At 33.2% G+C, this 15594-nt stretch overlaps 1 protein-coding gene across 4 annotated transcripts in view; it reads right to left on the bottom strand.

Moving 5' to 3' along the window:
* Ufd4 (Ubiquitin fusion-degradation 4-like) overlaps positions 1-15594 on the bottom strand; it is a 57599-nt gene that overhangs the window by 4459 nt on the left and 37546 nt on the right. For all 4 annotated transcript variants that reach the window (XM_074174413.1, XM_074174415.1, XM_074174414.1 and 1 more), the window contains 4 exons: positions 9625-9865; positions 8850-9520; positions 6013-6383; positions 2454-3082 (listed from right to left, as the gene is read on the bottom strand). In XM_074174413.1, coding sequence (XP_074030514.1) covers positions 2454-3082; positions 6013-6383; positions 8850-9520; positions 9625-9865 — 1912 coding nt within the window. The remainder of the gene's footprint in view (positions 1-2453; positions 3083-6012; positions 6384-8849; positions 9521-9624; positions 9866-15594) is intronic.

Here is a 15594-nt window from a genome sequence, read left to right as displayed (position 1 = left end):
ACGTACTAGCTGCAGAGATATATTCAAAGTTTTAAGAATATTAACTCTCCCATGCATTTATATGTACCAGCTGTTAATTTTTGTAAAATCGGATCAGCGACCTTTTACCTTCTTAAACAAAAATAATTACAGCACAAGAAATTCAACATTGTTAGAAATACCAAATCATAGACTGGCTAGATCAGAATCAAGTCCAATTTTCATGGGTGTCAGGCTATTTAACAAATTGCCAAATCATGTTAGAAAAATGTCACTAAGAAAATTTAAACCGTTCCTAAAAAACTTTCTGATTGATAAAGCCTACTACTCCATTGAAGAGTTTATAAATGACTTATCAATATAACTGAAGAATTGAGATTGTCATCTAGGGTTGTTAATATATTATAATTTTACCTAGTTATAAGTTTTAATATATAATTTTACATAACTGTTCATGTCCTATATGTACATAATTTTTTCTTTTTTATAAGTTTATTTATATCATATTACACTGACTTGTTCTATATCATTGAGTTATGATCCAGAAGAACCAATAAAATATTATTATTATTATTATTATTATTATTATTATTATTATTATATGGATTTTTCTTCCAATTTGTGTCTGAAAGTAAATTTTATGCATGATATACACACCTCTGTAAAGAGTTTAATTGCTTTCTTCCTTCATTTGAAAGTTTTCCACAATTTTGTGTATAAAGATGAAATGATAGCTAATAAACTTTTTTCCAGAATATCTAATTTATTTATTTGTCAATTATTTACGGGCAAGCCCATTTAAAGTATAAATTCCAATATTAAATTATAATTAAAATAAAATCAGATAAGGTACTGAATTACAATTTGTAACTAAGAATAGCTTAAAAGGGGTAAATTTAAAGTTAAAAGGGGTTCATTTTAGGTACCACATATACTACCTTGATACACTAAAACATTAAAGCACAGTATTCCATAATTGAGCTTCAAAATGATGCAAGGAGATGTTAAACAGCTCAAGATCAATGTTACTATTGGCTAATCGTAAGATTCTTAGAATGCAGCTATTGAATGTGTGGTTCAAACGATAAAATGCTACATAAAATGTTGCCGTCGAGTTCAGCCGTTTTGAATATGTAGATAAATTTTTTCTAGGAGTTCAGCACAACTGAATTTACTGTTAATAATATTGAAAAGAAGTGTCAGGTATCTCTGTTTCCTCCTAGTTTCCAGGAAGGACATGCTCAGAGATTGCATTAGCAACTCATACTCACAACGAATACCCAATTTATATGGTATGTATCTGAGGAAGTTGTGTTGGACATTTTTTATTTTCTCAATATAAGTTACACAATGAGGGGACCAGACAGAAGAACAATACTCCAGGTGTGGACGGACCAGTGAACAATGAAGGGCTTTAATATCAGTTGGGTCAGTGAATTCGCGGGTTAGCCGTTTGATAAACCCTGGCATTTTCATGGCTTTATGGACAGCCGTGGATATATGTAGAATGAAGCACAAGGTGGGATCAGGGGCAACCCCAAGGTCTCCAAGACATGACCATTTAAAGTGTAATCAAAAGTGGTAGAAGGTACATGGGATCGATAAAATGCCATTTAAGGACACCAGTTTGATAGATTGTCAAGGTCAGACTGAAGTCTATGGGCATCCAATGAGGTTTTAGTGATTAGGGAAAAGTTTTAAATCATCTGCAAATAATAGTGCTTTGGCGTGCCCGAAGCAATGAATAATGTCGTTAATGAATAAATTGAATAATAAGGGACTGAGGTGTGACCCCTGAGGAACACCAGAGGTTACTTCGAAGTCTTTTATACAGAACAGAGGATAATCAATAACCCCCTCTGAAATAAATTTGATGACAAATATTACTACAAACTCAGCCTTGAAGATACAGGGCATTACTTTCTAATAATAAAATAATATATCAACTCGATATAAGAGGAATGTTGTAGTGTCACATTGCTAGAAGAACTTATATTTTGCCGTAATTTGGTCTATACTACTGCATGGCATTATTCTGTGAAAAAAATATTATTTATCCTCTGCACTAAAGAGCTCTTCACCAAAACTCTTTTGTGAACCTATATTTCCCTAACATAAACTGTAACAGTTTCTTGTGAAAATAAAGATTATTGAAGAACTATATATTTAACCTTTAGCCTGCTTGTACACAATGTTAGTAATCTGTTTCATTATCAAGATCAAAAACAATATTTTCAGACATGTGAATATATATCAATATCAAACTAGACACAACCATTCTATCTACTCAAGCCAAAATAATCTCTAAGCAATATCAAATGGTGCATTCTTCATCGATATAAAAAGTTTTCATGAATTATTTGTACATATTAGAAATTCCAAAACTTCATGAAAAGTTTTGACGTATTGTATACTCTGGATTAACAAATAAATGAATTGGAATTGAAAAAATTTTGACAATTACAAAAACTAACCTGTCTTTTGTATATCCAAGCTTGGGCTCGGTGTAATTAATGAGATCTTCCATGGTCCATTCAGGATTCTGGTCACCACAAAGCATCACGCACATTTCATTCGGGCTGAAAGCAGCCAATTTCTCCATCGGGAACACTATCGAAAAGCCTTTATAGAATGCCTCCAACTGCCTTGCGATTCCCTTATCCAAACAAAACGATGTCGTCAGCTCTGCATATTCTTCTACATTTTCTATATTAACTTCTATATCAGCACCATTATTTACAAGTTCTACCGACGAGAAACCAAACACGCTTGAACTGGGAGCATAAGTGAAAGTCAGCGCTAAATCTTCCAGGAGGACGCTGCCAGACGAGTAGTTCAAACATAGATTTTGGATCTGGTGAGCCCTGGACTCAGGCGACAGGCTGTGGTCTTGTAAAATCTTCTGTTTCTGTTTAATCAAGTCGCGTATCTGTTTCATGAAATTAGCTCTGATAGGATCTATTTCGTACAAGTCCTCCTCTCCTAATATACTAGAGTACCAAGGCCTCTTCTCCTCCACTATAATTTTTGGGGGATCAAGTTCCAGTTCCTTTTCGCTCTCCTCGGAAATGAAACTCGATGTCATCACGTCTTCTTCGGCCACCTTAAAGATCAAAAAGAGAAATTTTCCTCATTGAAGTTTTATATAGAATTACAAGACTTATCAGACTTGACAAGATTCATTCTCTCCGCATATATATATATATATATATGCGTACAACTTCCTGAACTTGTACATTGATATTCCTATTAGAGATTTTTATGTAATTTATTTCACTTATGAATTATAAAAATTACAATCAATAGTTTTATTGTACTCTTCCTTTCAATGTATTTTCAACTATATTTTTGGAAATTGTATTGACGTTTGTAAAAATCATGTGTTTCTACAGACTAAAGAAAATAATGTAAACTTTCGCTGTCATAGATGAATGTGCTAAAGCTATTTTTCAGCTTTTTTGGTCAGACATGGAAGCCTGCAGACCACGGCCAAAAAAAAACAGAAAATAGCTTTTTGATACACTATGATGAAAATATTATCCTATTATTATTAATATGCAGTCATGTATCCTTCATTATTTCAAAGAAAATTGTTATAAATGTAAACAAGTCAAGAAAAAGTGGCAAACTCAGTAGTTATTTTAAAATTCAAAAGTAGTAATGTGATGATTATATGATATGATAAGCGACAGCAATGCAGGTTTATCATGCCTTGATCGAATCGCACATTCGATATGGAATCGCTTTCTGGGGAGTCTGTAATCAAGTACATTTTAACTCAATCTTTGTTCTTCAAAAACGTGCAATTCGCTATCTTTGTAAGGCGGCTCCCAGGGTATCTTGTAAAGAACTATTCAAAACTCGTAAGTTGTTAACTCTGCCCTCATTGTTCATTCTCGAAACTGCCTGTCTAGTATATAAAAACAAAACACTTTACAAGTTCGCTGATGGAATCACCCGCCAGAGAAATGACATAAAACTTCCAATCCCAAAAACAAATTTAATAAAAAATTCATGCATATATAACGCTGCCAAAATATTCAATCATCTGCCAACAGAAATAAAACATTCTGAAACATATGCTGTGTTCAGAAAAAAATTGAAAACTTCTCTTCTGGATCTGGCTTTATATAGTATTACGGAATTTTTTGAGACAGTGTTCACTGACGTCTAACATCAGCTCAGTATGTTATATGTGTTATTTAATTTATTTATCTTAATACTAGTTACAACCAACTGAAAATTAAATTAATTGATAGTCCTATATTTTATTGACAATATCATGTGAACCATGATATATCAAGTTTTATGAATGTCTACACTTTGTCGATAAGATTATTGTATCTTCAGACAATAAAGTATATTTATTATTATTATTATTATTATTATAATTTAAAATTTATGATAAAAGGAAAGACAATGTTTCCAATTAAATTGAGAAAATTTATAAACAGCCCAGATAGCGAAATCTTACTCATATGCAATTATTCTCATAAACTACACCTCACAATTTGATGTAGTTTATGAAATTACTATGGATCTTCATCAAGTAACGGCCGAATCAATCAGAAAAAAAGCATATACAATTAAACTGAGAATGCCAAAGGGATCGGTTTTGGGATCACTTCTCTATGTTATCTATGTTAATGATTCATGTGAGTTCATAACATTGTATTCTTACGATACTACTAATACAACTTGGCAATAAAACATAAATGGGCTATCAGCAAATTGATACTAAATGTATCAGTAACAATAAAAATATTTTCTTCTTTGATGAGAGTCTTCATTTGTATCTTATAGTTCATAAAACACAGTTAACATGGAAGATAAAGCGAAGTTTTTAGGTTCCAACTTGGACTGACTCACCAGGCAATTCCTGCGTAGACAGTATTTCTTTAAAATGAAACACATTTCATTGAACATTATTAGTTGGGAAAGGGCAAGAAATGTCTTTGTTCTGCAGGAACTAATCACGAGACTGATTTTCGAAATGGATTACTAAGAAAAGTTGTAGGCCAGTGAATTTTGACCACACCATACATTTATTTTTTCAAAAATGTCATGTTCACAAAGAACAACAACTCAAGTGTTTTGAATTCAGTTCGAGTTTACACAATTGACTATAATCACATACACGTTCCAATTAGTTTTTTGCATTTCATGATTGGCAACACTGATATTTGACATGAAATATAAAGAAGATGTGTAACTACTGTTATTGTAATTGGAAATTATCTATTCTATGTTAGAAATCAAAATGAGTTTGAATACTGTATTGAGGAGATAAAAACATACATATAAGAAAATAAATATTTTGAAATGAAGTTTTGAAACATTCATCTCTTCCAAACAACCTCCTCAAAACAGTATTCAAACTCATTTTGATTTATGTCAGAGAATCGATACATGGGATGTTTTTCCCGACTTGGGAGTTTTGTTCACGAGATGGAGCTGTTACTAGTTAACAATATTTCTCTTAGACGCAAGTTTTATACGTGCAGTCGACCCGAGTTGAAAAGAATCGAGTCCCAGACACTTTGCTGTTTGCATTTATCGTTTTTAGTTGTAGTACTCGTTTTCATAGGATGAAGAATATCATCTTCACAAGCACTAGATATAGATTTGACAAATACACTAAATTATTTCATTAAATGCAGTAAAATTTCAAATTTTTCAATTATAATTACAATAATAACACGTCTTCTACCTAATAATATAATGTCAAATACCAGGGTTGCCAATCATGAAACACCCGAAACATGTACAACCATTTTTACATGATTATAATCAATTACAGCAATCTTCTACGAATCACAAAACCATTACATCCACCAAAATATAACTCCATCTGCCTATAGAAATATATCAGAGTCATATTCAGATTAGATTACTCAGACTTTATGTTAGTCTTGAATAACATTTCATGAAATTTGAGTATATTTGTTCATGTCAGTAGTTTTAATTTTGACTCGTGCATGTACTTCGCTTGGCCAATAAACATCATATTTATTAATGAAGCTACCATCATACCTTTTTATTGCCGGCAAAGCCAATTCTCTCGTTGACTGTATTCTGAATATCTCCGTGACACATCAATTTCAAGAAACTTTTGCTCAACGGCAAATCCACTAGGCGGTTGTCCTGTAGAATTTTTGCAAGTAGCACACCCAGAAAATGGAAATATCTAACAGCTTTATCACATATCTCAGAGTTTTGGGGAAGGGGGGCTGGGAACAAGCCTGAAGCTCTTCGGACATAGTAACCTGGAGGTTTGACGCCTTCTCCTAGATCTACTGGCTCGTTCAGACTTATCGCATCATCGTCGCAAATCCACATGCCCAAATCGCGCCTTTGCAGTTCTGCTGCCACTAGGGCATAGAACTCGAGAGTTGGGCCCAATCCTGAGAACAAAACATGGTCATTTTATTTTCATTGAATAGTTGTGAAAAAATTTAATTAGCACATCCATTACTCAATAATATTTTAACCTTATTGAAATTAATTTCAACTTTCAATTCACTTGACTACTTCTGAAATAATGATCCTAATCAATAACTCACTAAAAAATAATTTAATCCAGCCTAGTTTCCTCTTTAGATAATAAAATGAAAGTAATTGAGCTGTAGTACTTCGCTTAGAATATTGTACTTGTGTTTGGTCACCAACCGAAGTTCATATCAACTACAATAAATTCTCAAATTATATTGCTTCTAAATTGAAAATAGTTCTCAAAAGTTTTTTTATAAACTCTCCTGGAATTCTTTCACAAATAGTAGAAAGCAGAAAGATAGAAATATCAAGCGCAGCAGGTGTTGACTCTCCATGTTTCTCGATTGCGTTATTCCAAAAATGGGTGACATAAGATAGAAGGCTGCCTGTTGATCTTTGTTTCCAAAAGCCATATTGATGGTCGCTCAAGATGTTAAAGCCTCACATATAAGTTTCCCCTCAACAAACACATAACAAAGAGATATTCGCCAATGAATACCACATATGCAATTATGGAAAGCATTCTCCCTTGTCTTGTCTGTTTTAATTAAAAAAAGGGTTGATATCGATTGTTTTCAATTGTCTGCTATGAGTTTTCAAGGTAAACTACGAGCCACTGTTTCGAACTGATTTGTCTTTCTGTTATACATATTACCATCAATATCACTGGGAATAACTTCAATCCCAATCAAAACTCAATGTATCATGTATTTGGAGGTTATATTATTATTAATATATGTTGTGGTATTAACCATAAAATTGGTAGTTTTCTAAAAATTAACTTTCCAAACCCTAAATTTTTAAATAACTAGAAAATACTTCATTAAAAAAGTTCTTCTAGACTTATAAAGATTTTGATATAATAGCTAAGTAGATTATTTTATATTCCTATAATATCTGAAGGACTTCAGTCGATGGCCCTTTGGTAATTACCAACCAAAAAATGACATTTATTATTATTATTTTTATTCAGTAAAGGATCGATATTCAATATATCGATATAAACAAAAACGTAACGCTGTTGTTAATTTGATAAAAGAAAAATAAATTGTTATTATTATAACCAAATTGACAGAAATATGCATAATCCATGTTTAATGTGGAAAACACTAAAAAAATTAATAAACCCTAAACAAATTAATAATGATTTCTGCAATGGTGTGGAATTCGAAAAAAATTGTTAGATTTTTTGTGTAAGAGATAAAGGAGAGATTTCTGGGCATTTTAATGAGTTCTTTGTCAATAGTATTGATGATATGGTGTCTAGTATTAAAGATATTGAGTTTTCTTGTAATATACAGTGGAGTGGAAAAAAATTCAGTAATTTTAGATTAGTATCTATACATGAGTTGGGTATAATTATGAAAAATCTAGAAAATAAAGGAAGTCAAATGTATGAACTAAACTGTAGAGTTGTGAAAAATAGCTTTGATGTTATTGGGCATGTGTGGTGCCACTTTGTGAATGTATCATTGGAAAATGGCACATTTCCTGAGGAATTAAAAACCAGCACTGTTACACCTATGAAAAGGTTGCAAATACTAGTAAAAGTGATGAGTTTAAACCAATCAATTATTTGCCATTTGAAGAAAAGCTATTAGAGTCAGTAGTTTACAACAGTTATTAGAATATATTAACTCAAATCATTTGCTATTCATTAATTAGTATGGCTTTAGATCAAACCACTCGTGAATCAGCTATACAACTCACTGTCACTAAATGGAAGGAAAAAATGAGTAATCATCTGTACATTTTAGCAGTATCACTAGATCTAAAATGGACTTTTGAAACAGTAAATAGAGAGATATTATTAAAAAAACTAAATAAATATGGAATAGCGGGTAAAGTATTCAATTGGATTAGAGGATACCTTACAAATAGAAAACAGACAACAAAAATTTGTGATGTAATGTCGTCAGCTATTACAGTAAATCATGGAGTTCCTCAGGGTAGTATTTTGGGCCCTCTATTGTTTTTAATGTACATTAATGATATGAAAAAATATGTTGAATGTGACTACATTCATATATTCGCAGATGATACTCTGATATCAGTAACTGATGGGTATATTGATAGAGCAGTGATCAAAATAAATGATGTGCTGAAAAATATGGACAAATATTTGAAAATGAATAAATTGAAGTTAAATGTAAGTAAAAGTAAGGCAATGATAATTACTACACCTTATAAATATAAACAAATAAATAGTAGTAACATCAACATAGAAATAAAATTTATTATATATCTTTATACTTACATTAATTATAAGTTATATTTATTGTAAAATAGGTATGTTAAATATTTTATTTTTTTTGTAAATTAGGATTGTCCTACTTAAATGAATAAATCAATTAATCAAATAAAAAAAATGTACCAACCTGTGCCTTCTTCGCCGGCAAACTCTACCTCCAAAATAGACTTCCTATCCGAATGGATTTTCATAACTTGCATCGCCCATTCCAATAACTGATCCCCTCTAGGAACTTTCACCCTTTCGTGTTTCAATCTTCCCACCCTAAACTCGTGCGGATCGTCACGTCGCGGTGACAATCCTGGTGTCCTCTGCCTCTCCATGGTAACGTCTCTTTGCGTCTGCAACCAAACGATGCTTCTGGAAGCGCCGAATGCGGTACAATTGAAGTACAACTGCCTGGTCTCGAACGGAAACAGGAATGGGCAAGAATGGTTGAGTTCCTCGCACCACGCAGGCAAGCTTGCGCTCGACAGTACCAGAGGATCTTGTATTTGCTGCAAAATTTTGTTGGTTATTTTCTTGCTGGAAAACTCCTCCGGAGAAATGTCTGGGATGTGGTCCAGCGAGTGGAAATCATTATCTTTCGTTGTTGTGATTACAAACAGATGTCTGAGGAGCTGCAAGACGTCTTCGACCGTACAGTTTGAGACGGAAGGTGTTCCGGGAACTGGGGTGCTGGGAGAGACGCCGGCAACGGAACTGCTTCCACTTCTAGAGTACTGAGTAGCAACTGGGGTGGCTCTTCCCTCTTCAGTATCGTATGTACCATCATCCTTCACTTCTTTGTAAATTATTCTGAAAATCAACAATATAGTAAATCTGTCGTACTTTTAATCCCAGTTGACTTTGAATTTTCAACTAAACATTACACTTGTTTAAATCAATAATGTTGTACTCACAAATATGTTGGTTCCCAAATTCTTCTTTGCTTCTCCTGCCTGGAAGTGAACTCTGTCATCTGCATCAATTCCTGTACTGCTCTGAATATCGTCCAAGACGAATCGTTCAATTCAATCTCGACGTCAGCAACACCAGGCATATTTGGCCCTTTCAGGAACAACTGCAGTTTGGGTTGTGGGAGCAGTTCGTGCTCCAAAACTGAACTACTTTCTTCTTGTCCAGGAGGTGGTACCTCGAGATCTAACAGAAAATAATAATAATAACAACATGTATGCTGATGACACCACATTTGGCATCAGTATCAATAAAGGGGAGTGTCCGGCTACAATACTTGGGGAAGTTATGGAACAAGCAAAAACCTGGTTCTTGACAAACAAGCTCATACTCAATGAAAAAAAAAAACAAAAGTCTCATTTTCGAATCCAGGCTATTCTACAATGTAGAAAACGACCTAGACATGCCGCACACTAAATTTCTGGGTGTAAATGTAGATGTCAGGCTACTATGGAACATACATATATATATATATATAAAATTTGCAATAGACTAAATAGTGCAGTATTTGCTATAAGAAAAGTTAAACAACTTATTAACCAATCCGCTGCAATAACTACTTATTATGCACTGTTCGAATCCATTATTAGATATGGCTTGTCTGTCTGGAGCTCGGCAGCTCAGTTTCATTTAAATGCTATATTCGTCATTCAGAAGAGGGCTGTAAGATGTATCATAGGAGCTAATTTTGAAGACTCCTGCAAACCAATCTTTAAAACGTTGAAAATAATGACACTTTACTCTCTGATAATTTTTGTAAAGTTACTATATGTCAAACAAAACATTAATAGTTACTCTGTTGTGTCCGATATACACGGTCACAATACAAGAAATAAAGATAATTTGATTTTACCTCAAACCCGGTTACAAAGAATGGACGATACTATCGATATTAAAATGTACAATGCCCTACCTCTTACAGTACGTTCTCTGAACTATAGTAAATTTAAAAAACATTTAAAGACATTACTTACGGAAAATCCCCTATATGGTATTAATGACTTTTTCCATTCACTCCCGGGACCATAGAGCAAAGATGCCTTTCACGATTGTATGTACGTACTGTATTATTATTTTTATTGCACTGTATCTTCTGAAGATTTTATATTTTACTTTTGGCATATGTTAATTTGATGGTATTTTGTGACATGTTCTAAAGCTGTAGCTTTGTTATGAACCAAATAAAATATTTGAATTTGAATATAAACATGCATGTTAATCGTAGGAAAAAAACAATCCAAAACTATTACTTGAGTAAATATGAACAAATAATAATAATATTCATTCAGTTGGATCATTTATAGATGACATTGAGTATGTCAAAACGAGTACAAATACAAAATTAAAAATGCAAACTCTGTGCACTTAGAGGCACAATATACAATTTACATAGATAATATATAATATATAATAGTCAAAACCTAAAATAATCTGCTATTTATGCAACAGCATCATTATTAAAATCGGACTAAAATGTTGGACATGACATATTATATAAAAGTCAAAATAATCTGTTATTTATGTAACAGCTTCTTTATTAAAATCTTCCTAAAATGTTACACGTGTACAGGGTCATAAGTTATCATCCATATATTCTTTAAGAATGATAGGATTTATCCAGGAGCAACTATCTGATTTGATAGTTATACTGTTTCAGAGCCAGATTTTTCATTGTACTTGTAAGTTTATTGTACAATTTAATGGCCATAAGCCTGGGACATGATTCAGATACAACTAATCTGTGAGTTGGCACTCCCAACTATAGAGAATTTCTAGTATTATATTTCTTATTACCATCAAGAGTAGGAAAACTGGTTATGTGCGATTTTACATATTTTAATATCTCATAATGTATATACTCGGGACAGTCAATATTCTGAGATTTTGGAAGATAAGTTTGCAACTTGTCCTAGTAACTCCTGCTATATACCTTATGGTTCTTTTTTGAATTTTGAGTATTCTGGAACAATAAGCCATATTTCAAGTTTGAAAAGTAAGCTATCGAGTGCCTTATTTTTACTTAGACAGCTGAAACCAATAACAAATTTCACTACGTTGAAAATAGTATTTTGCTCGCTCATACAGTCTCACGTCTCTTACGGTATTCTACTTTGGGGAAATTCTAGTGATGCCCAATGCATTTTTATATTACAGAAAAAAGCTCTGAGAATTCTTGCTGGAATCGGTTTTAGGGATTCTTGCCGTGAATCATTCATCACTCATGAAATTATGTCGGTGCCTTCTTTGTATGTTTACTCAAGCCTATTAGATATTCACAAAAGAGCCCCCTTGTTTCCCAAGCAATCCAGTTTACACGATCATGATACACGTAACAGTAATTTTATTAGACCTCAACGTTTCAGGCTGATGAAATCCCAAAAAAAACTCCTACGATTTTAAATTGTATTGCCAATATTAAAAATATGAATATGTTTTGTTTTAAAAATATTTTAAAAAAATTGTTTTCATTCCACTTCAGAATATTTAGAACATGTGCGTAGACACACTTTTGAAGCAAGGAAGATGCTCGCCGAACCTCCACACTTAATTTGAATATGTTAATATACCCTGTGAACTTGGTTAAAAATTTTTACTGTTTATTTTACTTTATAGACTTGTCATAAATGTATTTTATACATAACATGATCAAATAAATATATCTATCTATCAATCACTAGATGCTCCCCAAGCTATAATACCATAGGAAATGTTACAATGAAAGTATGCATGGTAGTACATTAATAAGAGTGATCTATTTACATTCCAGCGTAGTTGTTGAATACAATAAGATATTGAAGGTATCTTTTTACAAATCGTATCAATATGCTTGTTCCATTTGACATTTTCTGTTATCTTCAAACCCAAAAATTTTGTCTCCTCTTGTTGAATTGATCCATTAATTAACGTATAGAACCCTGAGGAACCCCAAGGAAACAATTTTTAAATTCTTGTGTGTTAACCACAAACTTCTCCTAAGAAAACTGGAGAGATACGAAGTGAGAGGAATTCCACTGTTTTTGTTCACCTCCGACATGAAAACTGTCATTGCACGAGTGCCTCAGGAGGGATCAATACTAGATAAAGATATGTTGAAATTTCTTCAATATCCTTCATTTTTATTTGCCTCGTACGCTGATGATATAAACGTTATTAAAAATGATACTATAATGGAAGCTGAAAGTATTGCAAAAAAAATTTTCGAGAAAATATCTCTGTATCAACAACAGAAAGAGAACATGTATTGTAGAAAAAATATATTTCATTTTCAATGAGGGTGAAGTAGTTGCTGCTGTGTTTTGTGACCTTGCTAAGGCATTCGACTGCGTAAATCACAAAATTCTCTTGAATAAATTGGAAATGTATGGTTTCAGAGATGTAGCGTTGAAATGGTTTCATTCTTATTTGTCAGATCGCACCCAGTCTGTATTAGTTAATAATAAGAGATCTGAACCTCTGTTGGTATCTTGTGGGGTTCCGCAAGGTTCAGTACTCGGTCCACTACTGTTCCTGCTCTTCATAAATGACCTATCTCTCATCAATACGAAAGGAAAAATAACTCTATTTGCTGATAACACTACTATTGTTTGGCACTCAAAAGACAATACTGAACTATATAATAATATATCGGTTGATCTAGACATCGTTAAAAAGTGGTGTGATGCTAACAGACTGGCATTCAATACCACAAAAACCTGCATACTAACCTTTAAATGTATATTAAATGAAATTTTTCTAGGGAATACTTTAATTAGCTCCGTCTCATCAAGTAAATTCTTGGGTTTGCATGTAGATAATAATCTATCCTTTGATATCCACATCTCTAATCTATGTAATAGGATGGCTTCGGGATGCTATGTTTTAAGGGTTATTACCAGAGAACTCAACTTGCAAGCTGCAAGAACAGTCTATTTTGCGGTAATAGAATCCCGCCTAAGATATGGAATTTGCTTCTGGGGTAATGCTTCTCAGTTCTTGTTACAGTCTGTGTTTATCTTACAAAAGAAAGCGATTAGATATATTTGTAAGGCAAAACCGAGAGATTGCTGTAAACCCCTGTTTATTGATAAAAAAATCTTGACTCTGACATGCATTTTTATCCTTGAAAGTATGTATACGATGCACAAAAAATTTAATACTACCAGTGATTCAACAAACTCTTATAATACTAGGCATAATAGCCACTTAATAGCACTACCCATTCCTAAAAGCGCATTAATAAAAAAATGCATAATATACAATGCAAGGAAAATGTTCAATCATTTGCCAGTATATCTTCGCTCCACTTCTTCATATAAAACTTTTCGAAGTGCTGTTAAATGTTTTTTGCTAAATAAAGCTTTTTATACTTTAGACGAATATTATAATGAAGATTTTGACTAACATTGCAATCACTTGTATACGCACTTTATATTATTTTACTTGGTTTTATTATTTTAAGGTGTTTATTTAATTTTGAATTGATCCCTTTGTGTTACATATGTATATGTGTGTGTGTGTGTGTGTGTGTATATACAGTGCTAGTCAAAAGTCCCCTCCCCCCCTCGTATCTTTGGAACGGGTATACTTATAATAATGAAATTTGGAGGGTGGAAATAAACGGATGTAGGCTTCTTAACTGGTCATAAAAGGTGACGCAATAGTCATAAATGACGTCACAAGGCCACTGTGACCAAAAATTTTAAATGGGACCCTATGGCAAGTGACAGCTCGTTTGAAAGGTATTGAAAATACCTATTCAGTCATACCAATTTTGTTTGGGTTTCGGCTGATTTTGATTAATAAATTGAAGAAATACGAAAATTATTGTTTCACATTTAATTAATAAAGATTTTAAAGTACGCCTCTGGTTCATTGTCAAAAAGGTTGACGTGTTTGAATTATCTACTTGTCAAAAGTGTTTATACCTTGAAAATTTACCTAAGCTATTGTTTAACGAGACGTTTAAGTGTTTACATAGGCAAAATGGTACGTACTGTAGCCGACAAAGTAGCAGCTATCTTAATAATTGGTGAATGTAGAAACAATTTCCATGCAGCGGAACGACTGTTTAATGAGAGGTACCCCGATCGCCCTATATCGAGGGTTTATTTGAGGGAGCTTCTTCGGAAGTTTGAAGCATCAGGTAGTGTTCAAGATGCCAAACGATCTGGTCGACCAACAATTAGTGATGACAAAAAAATTGACATACTTGGAGAAATGGTAGTGAACCCTACTTCTTCCACAGCCCAAGTTGCGTCTATCTGTGAAGTCAGTCAAAGGACAGTACATAGGGTGTTGGCTAAAAACAAATTTCATCCATACAAATTAAAAATGGTGCACCAACTTTCAGATGATGACCCCGACCGAAGACTAGAATTCTGTGAAACTATGTCCGATAAAATGAACCAACAACCAGGCTACATACAGACAATTTGTTTTAGTGACGAAAGTACTTTCTTTCTCAATGGAAATGTTAACACTCAAAATGTGAGGTATTGGAGTGACACAAATCCTCACATCTTTCGTGAAAAACATACTCAATTTCCAGAAAAAGTAAATGTTTGGGCAGGTATTTTGGGAAACCACATAGTTGGGCCTCTTTTTCTCAATGCTAACTTAACCGGTGAATTGTATCTGGAGATGTTACAAACTGATATTGAGGCGTTAATTCTTGAAATTCTAGAAGATAATCCAGATGAATTCGACAACTTGGAAATAACGTTTCAACAAGATGGTGCTCCTGTACACTATTACGGTGCAGTAAGACGTTACCTAGATGAAGAATATCGTGGTAGATGGATTGGACGACGAGGTTCGATCGAATGGCCAGCTCGGTCACCGGACCTTACACCATTAGATTTTTTTCTATGGAGGTACTTGAAATCTAAGGTTTACGCTACAGCACCTGACAGTATTGCCATTCTGAAACAACGAAT

The sequence above is a fragment of the Leptinotarsa decemlineata genome, unplaced genomic scaffold, assembly GCF_025532065.1.
Source record: "Leptinotarsa decemlineata unplaced genomic scaffold, Ldec_3_MD MMD2_tig00000576_RagTag_RagTag, whole genome shotgun sequence".
NCBI classification, from domain to species: domain Eukaryota; kingdom Metazoa; phylum Arthropoda; class Insecta; order Coleoptera; family Chrysomelidae; genus Leptinotarsa; species Leptinotarsa decemlineata.
This window is presented reverse-complemented; position numbering and strand designations above follow the sequence as displayed.